Source organism: Aulostomus chinensis, chromosome 10 (genome assembly GCF_037954235.1).
Source record: "Aulostomus chinensis isolate RoL2024-O1b breed Wild chromosome 10, RoL_Achi_v1.0, whole genome shotgun sequence".
In the NCBI taxonomy this organism is placed as follows: domain Eukaryota; kingdom Metazoa; phylum Chordata; class Actinopteri; order Syngnathiformes; family Aulostomidae; genus Aulostomus; species Aulostomus chinensis.
In genome coordinates this window covers 9811825-9835305 of record NC_141329.1, presented here as the reverse complement: position 1 = coordinate 9835305, position 23481 = coordinate 9811825, and the positions used below count along the sequence as shown (strand labels likewise).

The 23481-nt window shown below is 42.3% G+C and overlaps 1 protein-coding gene across 3 annotated transcripts in view; it reads left to right on the top strand.

The window, feature by feature from the left end:
• LOC147254352 (SPRY domain-containing SOCS box protein 4-like) overlaps positions 1 to 22497 on the top strand; it is a 42894-nt gene extending 20397 nt beyond the window's left edge. For all 3 annotated transcript variants that reach the window (XM_086215975.1, XM_086215973.1, XM_086215974.1), the window contains 2 exons: positions 7379 to 8268; positions 20650 to 22497. In XM_086215975.1, coding sequence (XP_086072101.1) covers positions 7560 to 8268; positions 20650 to 20777 — 837 coding nt within the window. In that variant the 5' untranslated portion in view covers positions 7379 to 7559 and the 3' untranslated portion in view covers positions 20778 to 22497. The remainder of the gene's footprint in view (positions 1 to 7378; positions 8269 to 20649) is intronic.
• Positions 22498 to 23481: the final 984 nt, after the last annotated feature.

The window sequence follows — 23481 nt, the reverse complement described above, 5'->3', positions numbered from 1 at the left end:
ACAGATTGTTCAAAAGCAAGTTTGAAGTCTCAGAAGGCACAAAGAAATCATTGTAAACCGGGAAATGAAATGGATGAAAGCAGAGATAAATGTATACAGAGATGCATTTGTGTTTTTAAAAATACGGCAATTAAATAAACCAGCTTTTGCCGTAACCAGGGAACTTGCGTGCATTGAAAAAAATGTATCTGCTCGTGTTGCTGCATTGTAGGACTAGTTTCCTGAGCTACATCACTGCTGCTTAACTATTACACGTGTGTTTCTACAAAGGGGAGTTGGTCAGTAAGCCTCAGAGGAGTGTCTAGCCAGCACTCGGCTCGTGGCTGCATGTCCCAGTCAACATGAACGACCTGACAGTTTTGATGAAGTTTTCTGCTCTACAGACTGACAACAGTCTCTAACTCCACTAACATCCGGGGAGAGGTGTCTCTGTTGCTCCAGGGGAGTTCTGGTCAATTTCCTTTGTGAAAAGTCACTAAGGTTTGTCCAGAAAGTTGCTAGAATTGGCAGCAGTATGGTGAATTACGGAAGATGCCGCAATAGCTTATGCTGCAGTGTAACGGCCCTATGTAAGGGATCTATGGCTCAAAATGGTTGGAATATGGTGCAATGTGAGGTGTTCATCAATTGTATGCAGAGGGTGCATAATTGGAGCATAAACCACGGTGCAAAGAGGTAGCCATTAGACAGATGATTACTCAGGTGTGTTTCAGGCGTGACATCTCTCAAACCAATCAGTGCCTTGTGTCATTCCCTTTAAAGCCCAGGTTGCACCAGGACTTGGCATGTTGTCATTTCAGTGGCAGAGGCATTTCAAGTCGCAAGGCGTGAACTCTTCTCATCTGGAAAAATGAATCTCCTCGTGCACTAGGTGACGGTGCGTGTGCGCGTTATGTGTCTGTATAAGGGACCAGCAGGCATTCACCGAAGCCGTCAGAGTTGAAGCAGGCTTGAGAGGTGGCAGCCATGTTTCCACATTGTCTGGCATCAGTAGAACCACATTGCAAAGTGGTGCATCTGCTTGTCTGATCAATGCAACCTTTCAGTCGCACTTCACAGGCAATTGACCAAAGACCAGCCCCTTCTTGATCTATGGTGAAAATATTTTCTTGTGTTCCAAAGTAGCGATGTACCATGGCTGCGACAGACCACACCTCATCATAATAATTAATTACCTTTTGACACAGGTGGAGTGTAACTTCATTTCTCTAGTTAAAGGGTGAGTACACATGGCATGAAAATGTCGTGTGCACCGGCTTGAAACTAGCAATGATGGTTGCGCTTGACTGAGAGACAGCTTCTGCCATGCTTAATAGGGGCCTGAGCTTCCATCGTATGTGTTACTGCGGCACCTATTGGTAAGATATGTTATAGTGGCCTGGTCCTTTGTTGGGATTAACAGCAAAATGGTTTTAACATTGTAACACTGGCCGAAATCTTTTACTTGCGTTATGTTTGTCAAGCAAAGACTTAATCTATTCTTGATGTGGTATAACGTATTTTGTTGACCTCAGTAGAGTAGCATCATACAGTATATGCCTAACTTTTATCTTTTCGTGAAATAGGCTCACCACACTGTTTTTTTTCCCCCTTCAGTCAGCTAATTAGCAAAGCAATTAGCAGAGTGTGGGTGCAATTTAACCCATGGATCAACATTCATGACTAGTCAAAAGCAACACCTCAACGCTGCCATTCCAAACCTACTGATGTCAGTGTCTTTGCGGGCGGAGAACTTGAACTTGCTCAGAATTTGAATTGTGCACAAAAACTGCAAAATTTAGAAGTTGCTGCAGTAGAAGTTTTTCTGCACAGGTGAGCACATTCTTTTGCTTTTTAAATACAAGTAACAGAAAAACTGCTCTTTGTGAAACCCAAAATCCCACCTCAGAATTTGCCCACAGGAGCTTGTCCATTTGTATACGGTGCAGTATTCTCTGTCATTAAACTCTTGATCGGAGGAGGAAATATGTCCTAATGTGGAAAGTGCGTTTTAGCTGCAGGGGTTGAAGCTGCCGCAGCGCCACAGGCCAGACAAGTTGAACTACAGTCGACTTTAAGAGAAACTCAACCTGACATCAAGCTGCAGCATTAGCGGGAGATTAGACCAGAAGTTGGGGTCTGCCATTTCTCTTGTAACAGAGGGAGGATGATGGCAGTCATCTAGCTTGTAGTCGATGTGCAGAACAGTTATAGCAGTCACCTTCTTTGGGGTTGTGCCCATTTGCTTTGTTACCAAGGGGAAGTAATGAGGAAAGAGTTTGTATCAGGCATTGAGAATATTCTTCCTCTACTCTGTTGTGGTCGGTGAGTGGTTCACAACATATGTCACACAAACGGGCCATGTAATTACACGCTCGCACTGCCACACAACTGCCCTGAAAGCACCGGACATTGGGTGATTTAGTGTTTGACATGTTTTCACGTTCCTGGCCTGAAGATTACCATCAGAGAAGGGTAAAGGGTACCCTTGTTGGCCACACTGCATAAATATGAAATGCCACGTGCAAATGTGGTCTCCTCTTTCTACTTCTCTGTATGGGGATGGCAAGCTAGTTTGACATTGACTGAGTGGATGTGTACATGCATACATGCTCATGTCATTGTTGCCTCTAGCTGATGTTCCAGTGGTGTGTAGATAAGTGTGTGAATTTGGGAACACAGCGACTTTGAAGTACCACCCACTCAGAGTGCATTTGTGTGCTCTTAAGCTGTGTGTGTGTGTATTTGGGTGTGGGTTGCCTGTGTTAAGATTGGCTGTGCATGTTTGATATGCTAACAATGGTTGTCACACTACCAGCGGCCTTCTTCATGTCGCTGCCTCCCTTGCTTAAGATAAGTGTATGCTGTGGATTCCTGTGAAGTTGCATCTTAAAGAGTCCTACTTCCTTCAATCTTTCTGATGCCTTGAGCAGAGGAAAGCCACTGGGCTGTCGTTTAGATCTTTTTAAAGAAGTGGTAGAGATGAAAATAAAAATCAAAAGAAGTTGAAATGAAACATATTTTTGGTTTGGGTGACTATTTGATATTGGATAATCCCTTCCATGTATTTCAGCACTCTGAAACCGCAGATCTCATCCTGTCCTCCTTTCCCTCTATCCCTTAACACATAATCACCAATGTGCCCCCTTAGTGTCTCTCATCTGTCTGCCCATCTCTTTCAGGTTCTTCCTTTGTTTAATGCATTTCATCCTGTGGCCAGCTGTTGTTCTTTGCCTTTTATTAATTTCATACTTGAGAAGATGGAAGTGGCTTATTCTCTTTTCAGTAAGTGAACAAATGAACAAGCAGGGGCGTGTGTCTCACATGAGACCAATTCCATACATGCCTTCATGCTCGGTTAATTATAAGGTGTTATATAATTTTGAACATCCAACAGTTGTGTGCCTAAAGTAGCCCCGTGATGTTGCAGCACAATTTAAAAACATGGTGCAATACAACAGTTTGATTGGGTTTGACTTGTGGGAGAAAGAAAACAGAAGCCACACCTGCAGATCGTGTCATTAGTTACTTCTTCATTTCCTGTTAATTATTCACTCATTTTACCAGCTCGGTTACTGTGTTTCTTCTCTGCAGGCGGCCATTACAGTTTATTCTTTCATGTAAGAGGCAATCTTATTTAGCTGAGCTTCCACAGTATATAGCTAGGGGGCCAAACACAGTTTCAAGTTTAACAGAACTAAGTTACAAACATATGGTGCACTGACATAGACCCCTTTTAAGCCTAGCAAAGGGATGTATGTTGGACATGTTGTGGGCTGAGTGAGACAGCTGGTTGCTGTCAGAGCGAGCGGGCCGCAGGAACTTGATCACGCTGGAAAATTAGGTATGCTTCAGTTTACACATGTAAAACATTGCGGTTACAATTACCAATAGAATTTACAAAGCTGACAATTTTCTGGATAAAATTGCAGTATTCATCTTTCAGTCCCACCTGATATAGAATAGTTGTTTTCCTGTCAAGCTTTTTTTTTTTTTTTTAATTTCCCTTTCCTGCAGAGGGTTAAATTAGTTTCATGGTCTGAATGCCCACTGGGTCAGAGGCAGCTCCACCGGTTGAGCACTTGGATGAGGTTTGGATATTTAGCAGCTGGAGGAGAAAATTTGATGGCCCTCAATGTGGATCACATCATATATGCCCAAAGGGCTTTTTAGAGAGGTTGATGGGTCCACATTTAAGCTGCTCACTCTCCCTCTGGCTTGAATCCTGATTTGTTGATATGGCCAGACTCACAATATAGAACCTGACCCTGGCACATTTCAAGTAGCTACTAACACATTTCTTTTGTTATCTCTCCATCCGACACAAATATGTGGATATGAAGTCAATAATTTCGCTTGGACCGCTCAACGAATAATCCAATTTCCTCAGTGATAGTAATGTGCATCACCAATGTAAAATGTATTTTTACATTCTTTTCATAATTGATAAAGCAGGGATAGTGGGGATATTTATCAAACATTTTTCTTAAATCAATGGAATTTGATGTGTAGGAAGGACATATGCACGGGCTTACAGTATTTCAAATAAAATGTGATTTTGACACAGTTGGCCTCACACAAATATTGCACATTCCAGCTATTTGAAAATTACAGCAGGCCATATTGCAATTTCAATAAAGTTTCAATTATTTGTGCTGATTCAGTTATTGAAATTCTTGCTAAGGTAAAAACATCAATACTCACAGGACCCAGTGATAAACCACTAGAAATAAGAGAATTCTAATGTTCTGTAGAAGTGCAGATGATGTATCAATAGTGGACATACCGATATTGACAATGTGAACATTTCTTGAGGTTTTGTAATGATCTGACACAGTTGTACTCTAAGACACTGAAACTTTGGGTTTTGATTCCTTGAATTCAATCTTAAACGGTGGTTTAAAGCCACGGTGGCTATGTCTGTTTCTGTGTCCACATTAGTGCTATAAATGGTGCTGTGTTTGTGTCAAAGGTTCCTTGCTTCGTCTCTACTGGACTAAGTCAATTAATATGGAAATAAAGAGCGTGTCACTCTTCATGGTTGCTAGTCACAAGATAGTGCTCTGCAAATGATGTTGTTGGCCAGGAAGTGTGCATGTTGATTATTGTGTTTTCAAAGTGTCTGCCCATTAAACATTTTATCATTTGTTTTTTTCCTCTCCTCCTTAATCCCCCCCCCCCCCCGCAATTCACAACACTTTTACTCTGTGGTATTTAAACAGAAGCTGGAAAGACAAAACCATGACTATATTTGTGTTCTCTGCAACCTGATCTGAAACCCAAATACTTAATTCCTGCCTTTGGCAAATGGTTTTAATGAGTTGTTTAGTATCAGTCAAACTGCTACAATTTAGACATTTTGTGTTTTTGCATATTGGCCTAGGTGTAAGGGGGTGTTTGGGCTTTTATTTTTACAAGTCATCCTTTGGGTTTTTGAATGAGTAACCAGACACAAAATGGTGCGTGAGAAAGATTTTCCTTCATGTGGTTCCGAAAGCTTGCGAAGTGCGAGCCACCACAGCTAAACAGTTACCCGCACAACACTCTTTGTGAGCAACCCAAGTTGAGCCTGTACAGCGTTTAACTTGGCTTCTAGTTTGTCATCCAAGCATGGATCTTCTCATTGTGTCTTCTACAGACATGTTCTAGCAGCTGTGTAAAAACTGTACAACTATGACAGACCACGTACTGGCTTTAAATGCACACTTATGCAGTGAAATATGGCTGTGCACCCAAGTGGTGTTGGTTGAACGAATTGATGGCTTATATGCATCTACTTGATGCAAACATGTAAACATTTCACTGAGAGCATGAACCCGTTAACATCTTATTGGTTGGTTAAACGGTTAACCGATTATTGTGGACATCAGTGCTGGAGAGACTGCATGCAACTTTAATGCAGCGACTGTGGCTATGGGATAGTAAGAGGTCTCATACTGTGTAGAATTCTCTTCACCATGCCAGCCAACAGTATTTATTGAAGCTTTCCTCCTTCTGTTTCCAAACAGGCTGTCTTATTGTGTTGTAACTGTGTAATTCAAAGAACATCATAAGAATTTTTTTTTTTTTTTTTAAATCCTCAGATGCAAAGACCCTGTAGGGGGCCTACTGAGGCCTTCGGGCCACCAGGCTTGCAGTACACTGGCAAAAACCTTGAATGAGAGTAAGATATTTGACTTGATCCTCCCCTGATGAGTCAGTATCTGTTCTGTGCTCTCCCTGGAAGAATCATGTGGATTTCCTTTCTAAGAAACTGCAGGGGACTGAGAAGCACATTGAAGGCATATAGGAAAGCGTACTAGTGGGGAGGCCAAAGAGTGATGAGCTCTTGGAACAGTTCTTTTGATTTGGTAATACAGAAACATTGTGTACACGTGTCCTGGGTGTGAGGTTGCAATGACTTGTCAGTGGAGGCTTCCATTCTGTTTAGTGTTAAAGCACAGCATGCACATGTTACATTTGTGTCACTCAAGAATTGCATCACATTCGTTTGCATGACGACAAAGGTGTTTGTCGTGAAGGGGGGGAGTGCAGGGTTGGTTGGTGGCTTGTATCCATGATCTTTGCTCATCATCATAAATGTTCAATATTGTTGAGTCATATGCAAATACTTGTTCTACAATTATTATGACATATGGCAATAGTAATATGAATCATAGGACTAGTTCAAGTGGTTCATTTTTGCGTGCTTCAATTCATTGTGCTGATATGCAATGCTGAAGTAGTAGTAATTCTAGTGTTCAGCATCTGGTGACAGTCTCACTGATAAAATCCATTTGGTGTTTCTCTGCATGTGATATTGGCAGTGGAAGAGTGGAAATATAATTCTACGTGGAAGTTTGAAGCACAGAGAAATTCATCCTCTAATGTTTTGGGGGGGGGGTTTTTGGTCCTTTTCCTCTCCTCTATTGCTCTGGCTGGAAGCCAGTGCTGCTGATGTCACATCTCTGCTTCTCTCCCTGCCAGTCAGTGTCAGTGCTTGATCATACATACATACACACACACACACGTATTTATTCATGCATGCACCCACATACATACAAACACATACAGTATACATGCATGCATGCACACAAACCTACATGAATTTCATAACTAATGTAGTAAATTTTGTCAAAATATAAATGCATATGTTTTGTTTACCTAAGCTTGATAGTTATAGCTATTATAGCTTGATGTATGTATCTGTGTATTTGGTGGAATGAATACTGTCCTTTTGTTTGTATTTACCTTTTATAACAGAGGGAGTTACAGCATTATCTCTGACAAACACCAACTGGTGGCTTGTTTCAAACAGTTGGTGTGTGCTGTCCACTCAGTAATTTGTTGGCTTGAGCAGCTGATGTCAAACAATTTTAGACTGTATGTAAGATGCTTGTTTTCTGTGTGTGTGTTTCAGGAGTGACTTTCTCCCTGAAAGAAGAGGACGACTGTGTCCATCTGGATATTTAAACGCAGGACCTACAGTGTTGCTATTGCGCCCATGAGGTAACGTCAGGACCTCCCGCTTCCTCATTACCACCCTTGGTCCTTCCATTTTCCTTCCCCTCTGTCCCTTCCTCCCTTGCAACCACCCAAACATGGGACAGAAAATCTCTGGCAGTATCAAGTCAGTGGATGTACGAGGGGAGCCTTCGTATCGGCCAGTGCGACGTGAACTGAGGGGCCCAGACTTCTGTCGACCCCCCAGGTTGGACCTGCTGTTGGACATGCCCCCAGCCAGCTGTGACACCCAGCTTCGCCATGCCTGGAACCCTGATGATCGGTCCCTCAATGTCTTTGTTAAGGAGGATGACAAGTTGACGTTCCACCGACACCCAGTAGCACAAAGCACAGACTGTATCCGTGGCAAAGTGGGCTACACCAGGGGCCTCCACGTCTGGAGGATTCACTGGCCAGCCAGACAGAGAGGCACCCATGCTGTTGTAGGAGTGGCCACAGCTGAGGCACCTTTACACTCAGTGGGCTATACTGCCCTAGTGGGGGCAGACTCTGAGTCTTGGGGCTGGGACCTGGGTCGGAACAGACTATACCATGATGGAAAGAACCAGCCTGTTTCCACAACAGCACCAACATACCCTTGTTTCCTTGAGCCAGATGAGTCATTCGTGCTCCCAGACTCTCTGACAGTAATATTAGATATGGATGAAGGCACGCTGAGCTTCATGGTAGATGGACAGTATCTGGGAGTAGCATTTAGGGGCCTGAAAGGCAAAAGACTGTATCCCATCGTCAGTGCTGTGTGGGGACACTGTGAAGTGTCTATTCGCTACGTCAACGGACTAGATCGTAAGTGGAATATTTTTACAGTTCCCTTAAAAGCTGTTAAGCAAATTTGGGGTGTGTGTGTGTGTGTGTGTGTGTGTGTGTGTGTGTGTGTGTGTGTAGGGGGGGGGGGTTGTGCATTTAAATTTCTATTTGAATTCATGAGGCTTTTTTAAGGATTGGCTGATGAAAACATTAAGCAGCACTTCAATGGTTCACCTGTTAAATTTCGAGGACAATGTGTAAAATTTGACTATTGCCATCTGTCCAAAAGGAAAATCCAAATTCAAGAAAGCCTATCCCTTTGTAGACTCTACCTATACCAAAAATTCTCCGATGATTCAAAAATCATCAAGAAAACATATTTGAAAATGGACCAGCGGTTCTCATCAATTACGCAGTGGCAGCCTGCTAGAGTAGTAAGCAGTTGAAATGTTTTTTACGCGCATTTACTAACACAATATATCTAGAAAGTGTGTGTTGGTGGAGAGAGAGAGAGATGTGCTTTGTAGAACATGAACCTCTTTTTGGGTAATTTTGAAACTGAAGCTGCTCATTTTAGCATTTAGGACCCACAATTGATGAACTGTCGCAAAATCTCTCCAAACGAATGGTTTTACAAGCACAGGCTAAATGCACTGACTTTTTTTTTTTGGCTCTCTGCCCTGTAAATTTTCTGCCCCCTCCTGTAAGTGCTGGAGACCTACTCCACCATGATAAACACACTGATAGCCTTCCCACTGCAGTCACAGTAGGAGTAGGATCTACTGTCCCTTTGGTATTTTTCATACCTTGGAAAAACAAGTACCTTCATGTTTGGCTTAAACAAGTTATCAAAATATCATTTCTGTGACTGTGTCCCCACATGAGCCTCAGTGCCTGATATTCTCTTTCATTTCCTTGGCTGCCACAGTGTTCAGTCTTGAAGGTATATAATTACCAATCATGTTAAGTGGCACCGTTTAAAGTGTAAGAGATGTGTAAGCTATATTTGTCCTCGCAGTACAATGAATAGCACAGAAGGGGCTGTTCTACATGTTAACAGCACACTGCTCTGAGCACTGACATCTGTTGGTACTTGATTTAGAGTAAATATGCACATGCAGGTTTGAGGACTGTCTGTAGCCAAGTGCCCAAAATATACTGTCATATCCTGCTAATTTTCCCTATCATGTTCTAAATAGTAAGTCTAGTGCCTGGTTTAGTGCCACTTTGCAGGCGAATGATTGCAGAAATATGGTGAGTGGATGTGGTTGGTAATATTTCCCCGTGCAATGTGGTGTCTTCTCAGGTAAAACTCAGGACCGGCTTATATTTTGACAAAACGCTGAATAGAACCAGATGAGAGAGATGGAGGGAGGGCGAATTGGAAATGTGCTTCTAAAAATAAATAGACAAATAAAATACGTATTCAGTTGTCACTAATGGACACTGCCCAGTGATGTCTGTGTTTTAGCTTCCAAACAATAAGCAGCTGTTAATACGTGTCTGCACCAGCAGCGGATATTCTCATGACTGCTTTAAGTGAATTACTTCCAATTTGGCCCAAAATGTCCTCTTGGACGAAAAGATCAACTTGAGTCAAATGCCACTCTGATGTCACAGATTAGTTTCCTCTCCAAACGAGAAGGTGGTGGTAGCTTAAACTCATCATCGAACAGAAGGTCAAGGACTGTAAATTTCAAGTGTTGTCAGGAGTGATCAGGTGAGACAAAGTTAAACATTACCTTTGTTGCGTTTTGTTTTTTTGTTTATTTTAAGCGCATAACCAGCGTCACATGCTGCTTTTGTCTTACTGTGCACTGATTTTCCAAAGTTGACCAGCCAATCGACGTGATTGAGTCTCACCCACAGCCTCATTTGCCAATTTAACATGCTCAGTCAGCTGGAAAAGCTGCTGACCCCGGCATACTTATGCAAACGTGTGAGACACACCAGTGAGACTGGGTCCAGAGAGGCTCACCAACATCCTGAAATTGTCTTACCCCTATAGCACACAGGTTTAGATATCCCCTGACACCAGAGTCGGGATCATGGCCTTCACCAAACTCCCAACCAGGCTTCACTGAAACAATTTTTCATACACTAATGTCCTTTTCTGTTAGTGTGTTTTGTTGTTGTTCCCTCTTGAGTGCTACATAAAAAAATATCTTTATTATCAAAATACCAGGACAGTTTTTCAGCCATGCATCGCATTATGGTTTTAACTAAACATCAATGCAAATATTTTGATTTTTTTTTCTTTCTTTTTTTCTGAGTGGCTGATGATAGTCAACAAAGCCAATGTGGACCATTCGAATGTTAGCTCGGTACTTTAAGTCTTTTGAGAAGTGGATCACATATCTGCTAAATCTGTGTCTTCACCCAGTAAAATGTGTGAAATATGGGAGATTTACAGTCTCACTACTCCAGCAGGTACGGCAGTGGCTACCTTCCAAATACTCAAACCTGATCCCGACTCTCCGGTAATATGTATGATTTAAGGTTTTAGGAAACACTGAAGCTTTTCCCTGCAGATTTGTCATTGAGTGTGTTATCTCCAAGCAGCATACTGAAAGGATAGAGAGGCTACATTTCTGTCTGCGCTGATCTATAAAAAGCCCACAATAAGAAGGACTGTTGCCTTGTTTACCAATAGGAAGAAGCTTAACCATGCTCCCTGTATTATCGCTATCCTTCTCCCCTCTTGCATTCTCTCAGGTCTTCAGGCAAGCATCTTTAAACTCTTTTGTACTCAAACTGCGGCCTGCTCAGGAATATCTGGTTCGCCACAAGACAAAGATGAGTGGAGCAGGGTTTTGTTTTTGTTTTTTTTTGTTAACTTGCTACACCAGTTCTGCAGGTTGTGTGCATGCATCTGTGTGTCAGCCATATTTTCTAAGGAGATTTGAACCAGAATGGTCAGTACGCTTTTGCTCCTCATATTACCAGTAATTTTTGTTGGTTACCTGTTTAAGGTTGTCTCGATGCTCGATCCTGACATGTTATGTCCACATGTAATCAGGTCTCTCTTCTTCCCCTGTGGGTTGGACCTGACATGTTTATTTTCATATTTCTTTGTTGTCTGTGCAGTTATTGTGCATAAGAGCTCAGTTGAGAAGCTGCAAATGTTCAGTGAGCATGTGTTGAACAGATTAGACAAGATGGCTGAATGATATCGCACACATGGCACATCTTGGTGTAGTCTAGAGAAATGGGTTTGGAGATGGTTGTGGGAACTCTGAGAATTCACTTCTTTACTTACTGTAAAATTAAGTCTCATTTAGTCTTCCCATGTTTGTTTTTGATCTGTGATGGAACGCAGTCATCATAGTTGATATGGGCTCTGGCTGACATGCCTTTGGTGCTGTGGTCAGTGAGCATATTTGGTACCTGTGGACCCAGGTTCAAGACCAGGGTAGGGTGACTACCCTCTGCCCCTGCTACAATATCTTGTTTTTTTTGCATGGTGTTTTGTTTTTGTTTTTTTTTTCTTTCACTGTATTCACAATTAATGTCAATGTTGAAGCTGTTACCTCTAAGTTTAGTCTGACATCAAGCCCTGCCTGGCTGCTTTCAGAAATGGTCAGAAGTAAATCAGGGAAAAAAAAAAAGAATCCAGTCATGACTTTAAGGTTAGAGACTGAGCGAGGGCTCCCACCCCAAACCCCTAAGGTGGAACAGCTCAGTGGCCATCAGATGAGATTTGCGGTTCAGCTGAGCAACTTCCAGACGTGGATGTGCAAATATGATCAGGATGTTCTTTTTAAAAAGAACTATAGTTACACCTGAATTAATGTAAAAGAAAAAACTCAACCAAACACAATTTTTCTCCTGAAAAGCACATCTGAAAGAGGTCCTGCAGTTCAGAACAATTGCCTAATGAGGTTGCTGAATCCTGCTTTGTCCTTTAGTTCTGGGACATAAGTCTTTTCTGTTTCTGTCCATAACAAGCCTTGTGGCACCTCAGAAGCCCAGCTTGCCTAATAGCAACACGCTGAGCTAAACTCATTTCCACCTGAACGGAACAGATCAGAGAAGACGAGCATTCACACACACACTGCTGACATGACTACCATCCCCCTTTTGTAACTGAACCTTATTTGACTCAGGCTCTCATTGTGCTTCATCTTGTCAGTCCAGCTCTCTTTTCTGCTGTCTGTGTTTTTCCTATTTTCCCCCTTTAACGCTAATCCTGTCTTTCAGTGTTTACACACACAACTTGTGATGGTGAGTTGCCGTGGAGACGTTTGAGATTAGACCCTGCATAAATTAGAGTTGAACTGAGATTACTTTGCATGAGGATTAGAAATCCAGGAACAGTGTTTCTGGTTTGGACATTATGGTTGGTCAAATTTTATTCTATTACAGTCTGAAACACAACACTTTGCATCCAGCTATTCTTTTTTTTTTTTTTTTTTTTTTTTTAGCATTTTGAGGGTTGATGTTTTAAATGTGATTTTGAATAACAGGGAGGTCACTCATAAAGTTGATTTTAGCGTTGCAACGAAACCTTTCAAACACTCAGTAACTTAAACGTCTTCTCTTTGGAGGGGAAGGTTACTAGCAGCAACCGGGTCAAGCAACTCTGCGCGGGTATTTGTAAGCTCCAGTGCTGCTCGCTGGTGATGTCAGTGTGACCTCTGATGCTAATTTTCACCCCATTTCCATTGTAGTGCCATGACACGTTTTGCCTGCACACACAGCCATCAGCCAGGCAAAGTCCTGCTCAGCCTGAACCACTGTGGCTTAACGTTTTTATAAATCTACCAGCCACACACCTCATGGCACGTGCTTCTTTTCATAAGTAAAAGTGTGCTTCTTCTCAATAGCTTCCCTGAATTAACCATAAGTTTTTAGGGGCAGGAGGAAGAGGTCGTGCTGCAATTTGCCATCTTGTCAATTCTACACCTGAGTGTTGGAGTTTACCTATTCATGTTTGGTTTGTGTGCTAAAATCCTGTTGGTGGCCTTGTTCCCATGGGTGTAGTATAACCTAGGGATGGCTGGTAATCTGTAATAACTGCAGAGGCCGTCTCATTTCTTCATTCTATGTATCCCTATGTAAGTCTGTATTTGTAAAGTAAATATTCCTCTGCGAAATTACCAGCCATATTTCACTTGAGCTCTTGTAATATTAGTCCTCTCGGTGTTATGAAGGAAGCCACCAGCTTCGCTTCACACTCCTGCCCCTGTCCACGCTCACACATCAGCTACAGCAGGTCGTGCTACTAGCTGTCACAAATGGATCACTCGTCCCCCGCATTTGCAAAGCTGCTGATCCATTTTTACCTGAACCTTGCTTGTGGCTGAACTTTAACTTCAGTCACCACAGCATTTCTCTGAGGAGCAGAAACTGCTGCTTTTTGAAAATCCTGCATCTGAAACAGCATTCAATACAAAGCTATGGCGGACCTTTTTAGTCATATCAAGAATGCTGCTCATCTAGCAGGTTGTGTGTATTATGTGAAAACCTCCTAAATGCTGATCAGCTCGGCTCAGTAAGCAGGTTGATAATCAGAAAAGAGTAGTTTTCGATATTCAGATTGTAGTCTTTTACTCTGTCAGACCTTTTATGGACAACTAGGTTTGGTTTTTGATCAGTGACGACAAATTGCAGAGACTGTGCTGGGAGTGTTCCGTTTGTATGACAGCGCTCCTCTTTCTAATCCCGTATGCTTAGTCTCCATTTCCTGCACAGAGTGAGGGAGCTGAGACCAACTTGATGGCAGACAGTGTGTCTCTCTTCAACTCCACTCGCTTGACAGCGCAAGGTAATAGGAAGTCAGATATTGTCAGAGGAAAAATTTGGGATTGATTTTTGACTTGTTTACTGGACCAATTGGTTTCCCTTCTGAGCGTCTGATTCAATTTGGACACCTGCATTTCCAATAAGATTATAATTCTTTGCAACATTCCTTTGCTCTACGTCACTGCTCTCTAATTAGTCTTTAATCTCCTCCATCATTGATCTAATCCTGTCCATGCTTAAATAAATTCATTGCTCTTTCCTGTGCTCCCCCTTTTGACCTTTAGGAGATGTATTCACACTCAATGGTAAGGGCCTTATCTGTAGACGCATACACCCATCATCTTAAAAGTAGGTCAGACAGCCCCAACTATTTAATGCTAATGTCTTATATGAGCGTGGCTGGTCAGCGCATTGGCTTGTACCTGTTACATAGGTACATTTCCTGTCATGACAGGAACAGGGTGGACTTTAATGAGCAGTAAATCAGAATATGTGGGCGTAACAGATGAGCTCATCTGACCCCTCAGTTCTCCATAGGATCTAACTGGGTCACGTTGCTTTGTGTAGAATGGATATATGCAGTTCACACACACACACACACACACACACACAGATGCATGAATTTAAATTTATTGGCACCCTCCTGGGCTGCAAGGCTATGAGGGTGTGTGTTTCAGCTCAGTGAATGCAAAACAGTGTGCAGATGTCCCTCCCCTTCCTCTACCTTTTTCTTGATTAAGTGTTGGAGGCGCGTGTGTGTGTGTGTGTGTGTGTGTGTGTGTGTGTGTGTGTGTCTGGCTCCTTTGGTTCTCTGTAGTCTTAACAGTGTATCAGCCACTCACTTGGCCTGAAACACGCTTCCACACACTCCATCTAAAGCTCCTCTTTCATGCGCCATAAACCTGTCAAAAACGAGTCTCTAAAAGAGTGTTTGAGAGAAGGTTAGGTGGATAGATACATTACCGATTTGAGAGAGAATGAAGAATTAAACCTCCATTGTTCCCCTGGAATGTTTCATCATAATAAGCATGCTGTTGTAATAAAACTGCTCATCATTATGTTTGTGTAATTTGAGGTCTTCAGGTGTGAAAGATGGCATGCCGGTCCGTGCATATACAACCAAAGCCTTTGTTTTAAAGAAGATGCAGTATTATGGCAGACTTGGCGTACGATGAAAACACTTGAACTTTAACACTCCGATTCCTCTTTAAAGACTTTAAAATGGCATTCGCAAATATGGCATTTCTCTTTGCAGTCAAGCTGATTGAGATGAATTAAGGAAAGGTTATGACAGCCAGTTGATATTAAAATTGCATTTTTCCCCTGAGCATATCTACCTGCTTTGTTGGTCTCAGAATTCAAAGGACAATATTGTGCTGATATCCTCCCACAAGTATGTAAATAAAGACCTAATTTAAAATCTTGCATGAGGCATTAACATCGGCGCTCTATCAACGGCAGTGCAGACGTCACACAACTGAACATCCAATTTTAGCTCTCCTGCTCATAGCGGCATTTAGGAGGCTCACAATGGAGTATTCATGAATTAAAAAGGAGGGAAAAAAAAAACACTTGATGCTAAAAAATCATTGGATTTTTGATAGTTTAGAGTACTTTTGTATCTTTATAGGGGGAGAGGGTCATCTTCCACAAAGCTTAACACGTTGTTCTGCAGTAGCCCACGATGAAATGTCTAACACTGCAGACGAGGGTGTTGAAATTAACGATGTCAAAAAAGAACAGAAAACTTTGACATGGATTTATAAAGCATGTGTATCAACAACGCTTCTCATCAGTGTTTTTTCAACTCATCATGCCAAATTCCAATAGTTGGTCAAAACCAGACTGTTGTAAAAAGTGGTTAGCTTATTGTTTTACCTAAGCCGACATGACGACGAATATTGATAAGCGGCATCATGATTATTTCAGTCATTCACTAGAAATTCCATCTTTTGCACTGCTGTTTCCTTTTCACTTCACATCAGCTTCAGTATTTCACCTGACTATATAATGGAATCGCACAGCATGGACTTTTCTTTCTGGTAACGTTAAAGGAAACTGTATATTTACACGGAGGTAAACAGCACAGTAGCTCCTCCTTTTTTTTTTTTTTTTGCAGATGAGGAGAGCAAATATTGACTGATTACTTGAATAATTTCATGTAACACAAGGTTGTAGCTCAGCTATCCATTAAAACGATGAATAAACTCGTGTGAGGGACGCAAGTATTCATGTTCGGTGTGAACACAGCTCACTGCAGACTGCCTGCCAGCTGCTGTCAATCAATTAAGACAACACCATGCCCCTCCAGCCAGCTTAGATAAAAGCAGGCGGCATTTCACACATCTCCTCTAACACCTTCCTCCTAATCATAGTGATGCAAAGCTACCCCAGCTACCATGTTGTTGAATGTGAAGAGGGACCACACTCTAATGCTTCACCTCAAATAAACAGAAGTAGTCTGAAATTGCTCTTTTAACCACAACTTGAACCACAAAGCAACCACCAGGCAATGGGCAGCGCGCTTCTAGTCAGTGCTCATCACTACAGGCTGACAGAATCACTTGTCGCCCTGGGCAACTCTTATCATGGAGACCAGCTTGAGCCAACAGGGATTGGCTGGTTTTCAGCAAGTTCGTAGCATTACCACGTCATCGCCTCCCTCAAGAGAGTCATGTTGAAGAATAATGCCACTATTAGTGGTAGCATCAGCCTTCTGCTGCTCGTTTCTGCAAGCAGTCATGTTTCACCCTGCTCCTCTTATGAAATGTGAAATCTCAATGCCGAGTTGTTGGGATTTCTTTTTTGGTTGGTTGCTGATTATGCAGGATGTGCAAGAGTGCAAACTGGCTCACTGACTGTAAATTGAACTTTGGGAAAGTTGTAACCTTTTTTTCAGCAATAAGGAGTACAATCACACCCACACATTATTTGAGGATGAAGATGTTGTGTACCCCGTAACCTAAAAAATAGTTCATGTCAGATAGTTTTCCAACTTTCTGCCATTTTTGTGGGGGAAAAAAAACAACTTTTGATTAAACTTATTGTGCAGCTGAACATGTTATAGCAAAGTATTTTAAAAATATGCAATATCAGAATCAGTATTACTACGTTTTTTTCAGTATTAAAATGGTACAGTAGTCAGCACTGTGTACCATGTTTGTAACTCCTCCAGTACAGTGACGTCGGACAGTGGTGGTGTGAAGATCTGGTTACTTTTTAAATGTGGGGGCTATGATGCTTCGAGTTAGACTGATTGATCGTTGCTGTTCTGCCCTAAAGAAAGTGAATCCTTCTCCGGAGGGTCCTTCGTAACACGAAAGCTTCACATTTTCCAAAAGTCCCAGATGTTCAGGGCCCCTGTTTTTAGGGGAGCTGAATTCGCACGTCAGGAGCTACAGGTGAACATGAACTGTCCCATCAGGTGTATGAGTCTTGGCTCTTAAAGCTGGTCAAACGTGATCCGGCCCTTCCAGAGAGAGGTTAACATGTGTATTGGCACTACTAGTGTTCTGTAGCTCCAGTGGAAAACTCATTAGCTCAACAACTTTGCAGCTACCGCCTCTTAGAACCTCAAAAACAATGTTTTAACCAAAGCTGTTGAGCCTGCTTTAGTTTGGAAACTCAGCAGGATTGTGTTGTAGTCTGCACAGGCAGCAACAGTGACTCTGACATTGGCACCCTCATTGGGTGTCATGAGTCACTGTGTCCTTCCCTGAATCATCAAGCACATATCACATGATCCGATTCCAGGAAAAAAAAAAACCCCATCAACCCTTTACTACACTTTAACACGGTTAACAAATGACAGGTGTTGCTGACCTTGTTGTCTTTCCCAGCAGAGGCTGTGCACTTAAATTCTGCATTTTCTGATGCGGCTATTGATTGTATGCACAGAAGCCAAGCCATCTCTCTAGTCGATCATTCCTGGCTGACCACATAGTAGAAAATGTGCTTGGATGGATTTTTACAGAAATCTTTCCAGAATTGCGTCTTGGCCCTGGGAAGAATCCCACAAATGTAGGTCTGGATAAAAGGATCCAGGAATTCTTTTCCACTTCTTATCACATTGGGAGAACCTATGCGCATTTATTCGCATTTTGATTGGTTACTTACATTTTTTGCATGGAAAAAAAAAAATCTGGTATTTTTGGTAACACTTAGGAAATATTTCCGGAATTGATGGTTTCAGTCTTGCATATATGTAGTCAAATAATCATGTCGACATTGCAGTAACGGATTCACACTCTGCTTAATATGTTTAGGATGCTTTTTATTTCGGGCCTTTTAGAGACTTTGCGAACCTCTGTACTCTGTCAGCCTCTGTTTAGTGGCGTTTCATCATTTCCTCATCTGTTGCAGGGGTCAGCTAACAGTGGCTCACTGTTGCTTCAGACAGTGAACTCAGCCTACATGGACATCCGCATCAACCAGCTTGTCTTATATTAGGATCTCGGCTGTTAATGAATGCAGCTCTTGTTTGCTTCAGCTGTATTAGCGCGTGCGTGTGTGTGTTGTGCGGGGGGGGTGGGGTGTATGTGGCCAGCATGGCTGCAGTTGATGCCAAGAGGGATGCCTGAGGTCTCTTGACAACTTCAGTCTGCTCCAGTGCACGTATCCTTTAAGATTCCAACGTCATATACCTGCCTCATATTCATTCGGTGGGTGGGTGTTTGTGTGTGTGTGTGTGTGTGTGTGTGTGTGTGGTGCACTCTGAATAGAGTGCGGAGAGAAGCGGCTTAATCAGTCACAGAAGGGGCTTATTTGGATTGGCGTGCATGTTTTTGTATATGAATGTTGAAGTCTCTGACATGAGATGCGTTAACTCTGCAGGCAAACCCCTTCCCTCTCCAGTAACACGTGTGCCTCAGAAATAATACCATGATACAAAACCAGTTAGTTTTTATGAGGTGCTGAAAACACACATGAACTGCTGGTATATTAAGATTCATCCATCCAGTATAATTGTGCTAGGAGGGGTGTGTCTGTGTAATTTATGTAGGATTGTATGAAGTTAAGAGAAACCACCAACTTTTCAATCTTGCTCCCGTCAACAGGTTGTTAAGATGAAAGCTTAAATGCACAAATAGCCTGTGAACAGTGCAGGGGCTTCTTTCTGTCTGATTGATTGGTGCTGAAGATGCTGTCAGACATAAGTGTGTCATATTTAGAAAGATGGCAAATGGCTTCATTTACATCCTCCGGCTTGCTAGTTGACTCTTGATGATGAACAAGAAAAGCCCAATCACACACACAATCTTCTTTACGCCATTATATTAAAAGGGCATTTGGTGCATGCGTGTTGTAAACCCGTATCTATACAGTATCTGTGAGTAGCAAACCGGCATTTCTGCTCTGTGTGCGGACATCAGTTGCTCCCCGCTGTGCTCCTCAATTCTGAGATGGAATAGATGTGTGGTGTCCCTCCGTCCCTGAATGTGTTTGACTGACTAGCCTCTATGTTGACGTATCGCCAGGCCTTCAAGGAGTGGGGCGTGTGCTCGCTGTCACTTTTTGAGGAGGTAGATGGAGAACTCTGCACGGTTGAGGGGAGACTTGATCCATTTTAACCTGCATAATCGTGTGTGATGCTGGTTTACAGGGGAGGTTGAGCTTTGATTTGACGTGATGTTCAGATGAAATTACACCTGTAGCATCACATATGAATCATCTGATTCTGTTCTGGCCCTCTGGGTAGGCGCGCAGGTCTAAACGTCTGCGTACGTGTTTCGATGTGGGAAATGCCAAAGTTTGTATGCTGAGGAGTTAACAACTAGACCTGTGCCTTTTTTATTTACAAATCCTCATTATGAATATTTTTCACATCATCAGTATTGTGCCCTTAGAGGTATGAATCCCATATTTATTCATAATTAGCAATTTTACATTTTAACATTTACTGGTGTTTGTGTTTTCACAGGAATTTCGATTTGACAAATCACAAACGTTGAACAGCTTCATTAGTGTGCTTTATTTGATGGACCTGATTGTTTTAAATGATTAAATCTTTGTTTGCTGTTCTCATGACTGTATTGTTACTTTCTAAATCCCATGAAATATCATGATACAGATGCGTCTATCATCCTAGCTACTACAATTTCAGGTTCTGGAGTGTGAATCAGCTTTAAAAATCTATGTATCTCTCTACCTCTTCATCTCTGTGTGTGTGTGTGTGTGTGTGTGTGTGTGTGTATGTATATCTGTTTGTGTAGTGTGTGTGTATATATAAATATACACACAAAACTGGTGTATGTGTATATATATGTGTGTGTGTGTGTATGTATATCTATTTGTGTAGTGTGTGTATATGTGCGTATATATAAAAATATACACACACAAAACTGGTTTGTGTATGTATATGTGTGTGTGTATATGTGTGTGTGTGTGTGTGTATATATGTTTTTTGTGTGTGTATATATGTGTGTGTATACATACATACATACATACATTACAAATACAAAACATAATATGCACAACTGTTGAAGAAAGTGTTGCATTTAGCTGCTTAAGAGCTGGATGTCTCCCTTGGGGTTGATGGAGCAGAAACGCAGCTCAAGAAGAGTTGAAGAAATTGAAGTGTCCAGAAAGACAGTTAATGCAGGTTAAAGTGTCACTCTGAATATTGGAGACACTCGTCCTCCCTGTCTAACCATCCCTCTGTCTTGTCCCTCACAGCGGAGCCCCTCCCCCTCATGGACCTATGCAGGCGAGTAGCTCGTTTGGCTCTGGGTAGGGAGCGCATCCATCACATCGATACACTCCCACTGCCGCAGACTCTCAAGAACTACCTCCAGTACCAGTGACCCCCCCCCCCCCAACACACACACACACACGCAAACAGACTTACACACAAACACACAGATTGAAGGAAAGCAAGGCCAATACTTAAGTCATCATAACCATCAGAAATCTGACGAGGAGGCAGGCAGTGACCTTGACTACCAACAGAGGCTGATGATGGCGCTGCAAGGGGGTTCTGTTTACACCAGTTTAGGGTTTTCTTTTGTGGATGTTTTTTATCTCCTGATTTTCAGCTTCTTCTTTTTTTTTCTCCCCCTCCGACTCCTGTCTTTTCCTGAACGGATGACTAGAGCAGCCGATGAATGAGATGAAAAGAATTTTTCAATCCACTTCCCCCATTAATCAGGCGAATAAGTCAAACTACTTGTCCTCCATTGGAAAGGCTTTTAAATGCTGTGGTTTTGGGCGACATCTGTTCCGCACACCCTCTGTGGAAGCCTCCTCGCTTGGAAACATGTTGGTATTTATATTTATATTCCCAGCAACACAGCAGGTTCTGTGGAGACACAACAATCCCTCTAAGCCACAGGAGACGAGAGAGGGAGAGAGCATGAGAGAGAGGGAGAGCTGCTCAAGTCCACACAACCTCAGCCCCACACACACACACACACAGTTTGAAGGCTTCTATTTTTGATAGTGTGTACACACTGCAGTTCACATGGATTACATGCATATGATGTCTGTGTGTGTCACGAGTGTGCAGAAACAAAGCCCCTCTGTCTGTAGTAGTAAGACAAGTCATTGACAAGCAGGCACCTGCGGGCGACAGAACCCCACTCCCGTCTGTTTAGAGCGTTTGAACGCCCCCTCCACAACCTCCTCCCCGTGCCAGCTCCTCTTTCTGTTCTTCTCCTTCTACATCTCGTCCTGTTGGACTGAAGCCTCCATCAGGATGCTGAACTTGAAGGACTTCAACTCTCCAACTCCTCCAATGCTGACAGATTGATCTGCTAATGTGCCTGCTCTGAGACCAAACACACACACACACACACACACACACACACACACACACAGCACTTGTGTTTTTATCAATAGAAAGTTTTACACATACACACACACACCCCAAGTTTTAAATGCTGCTTCTCTCTTTTACTTCCACTGTTTTAATGCCCAACTTGGGTTTCTGTTCCTGATTTACTTTTGAAAATTATTTTGAGATTTTTTTAATTTTTTTAATTTTTTTTTTTTTTACGGATTTTGAGATTTGTCTGCAGGACAGGATGTCTCGCAGGTATTGGTGGAAGAATGTCATACAATCTTTTAAATGTGAATAAGATTAAATTTAGCTAAACTCTCACTGCTTTGCTCTCTGTGTGTGTGTGTGTGTGTGTGTGTGTGTGTTCTCTTTGACAAGTCATTCCCAGTGGCAGTATGATCCAAAGTTTCAGCATCTTGAAGGAAAAGTTTTTGCTGTCTTGCTGAGAGTATGACAAGAAGATTGATAAGTCAGGTTTTTGACTGCAGCTCCCAGCATCTCTACAGCTCGCGTTCGACCTCTTTTGCTCAATTCCTACATTTAAATCGTCTGTCATCAGCAAGCCCAGTGATCAGTCTTTCAGCCGAGCTTATTCCTCTTAGTGCAAAAAATAAATGGTGGGCCAAAGACCAAACACAAACACGTCTTGTCAGAATCCTTTTTCTCATGTTCCTCTCTTCCAAGTGCCCATTTGTTTATTTTTATTCTTACACACTCAGTCTCTCTACCAGTCAAAAGTTTGGACACACCTTCCCATACCATGTTTTGTCTTTATTTTTACTACTTTCTACAATGTAGATACATACAGAAGGCATCAAATATATGAAGCGAGATATATGGAATTATGTAGCAAAGCAAAAAAATGTTAAATAACTCTAAATGTTTTATATTTTATATTCCTCAAAGTGCTTAGCTTTGTTGGCAGCGCTGCAAACCCTTGTCCTTCTCTCAGTGAGCTTCATGATGTCCCCTGAAATGGTTTTCACTTCTCAGGTTTGCCTTGTCAGGGTTCATTTGTGGAATTTCTTGCCTTCTTAATGGGGTTGGGACCATCAGTTGTGTTGTACAGAAGTCAGGTTGGTACACAGCCGGCAGCCCTATTTGACAACTGTTAGAATTCATGTTATGGCAAGAACCAATCAGCTGAGTAAAGAGAAACAACATTCCATCATTACTTTAGAACTGAAGGTCCAGAAAATTCCCAAAACTTTGAATGTGTCCCCAAGTGCAGTCGCAAAAACCATCAAGCGCTACAACGAAACTGGGTCACATGAGGACCGCTTTCCCAAAGGAAGACCAAGAGTCTCCCCTGCCGCTGAGGATGAGTTCATCCGAGTCACCAGACTGAGAAATCACAAGTTAGCAGCACCTCAGATTAGAGGTCAGATAAAGGCCATGCAGAGTGCTGGTAGCAGACACATCTCTACATCAACTGTTCAGAGGAGACGGCGCCAATCAGGCCTTGATGGTCAAGTAGCTCCTAAGAAACCACGACTAAGGAAAAGCAACAAGCAGAAGAGATTTGTTTGGGCCAAGAAACACAAGGAATGGACATCAGACCAGTGGAAACCTGTGCTTTGGTCTGATGAGTCCAAATTTGAGATCTTTGGTTCGACCCGCCGTGTCTTTGTGCGACGCAGAAAAGGTGAACGGATGGTCTCTACATGTGTGGTTCCCACCATGAAGCATGGAGGAGGAGGACAATGGGGATTTCTTCAGAATTGAAGGTG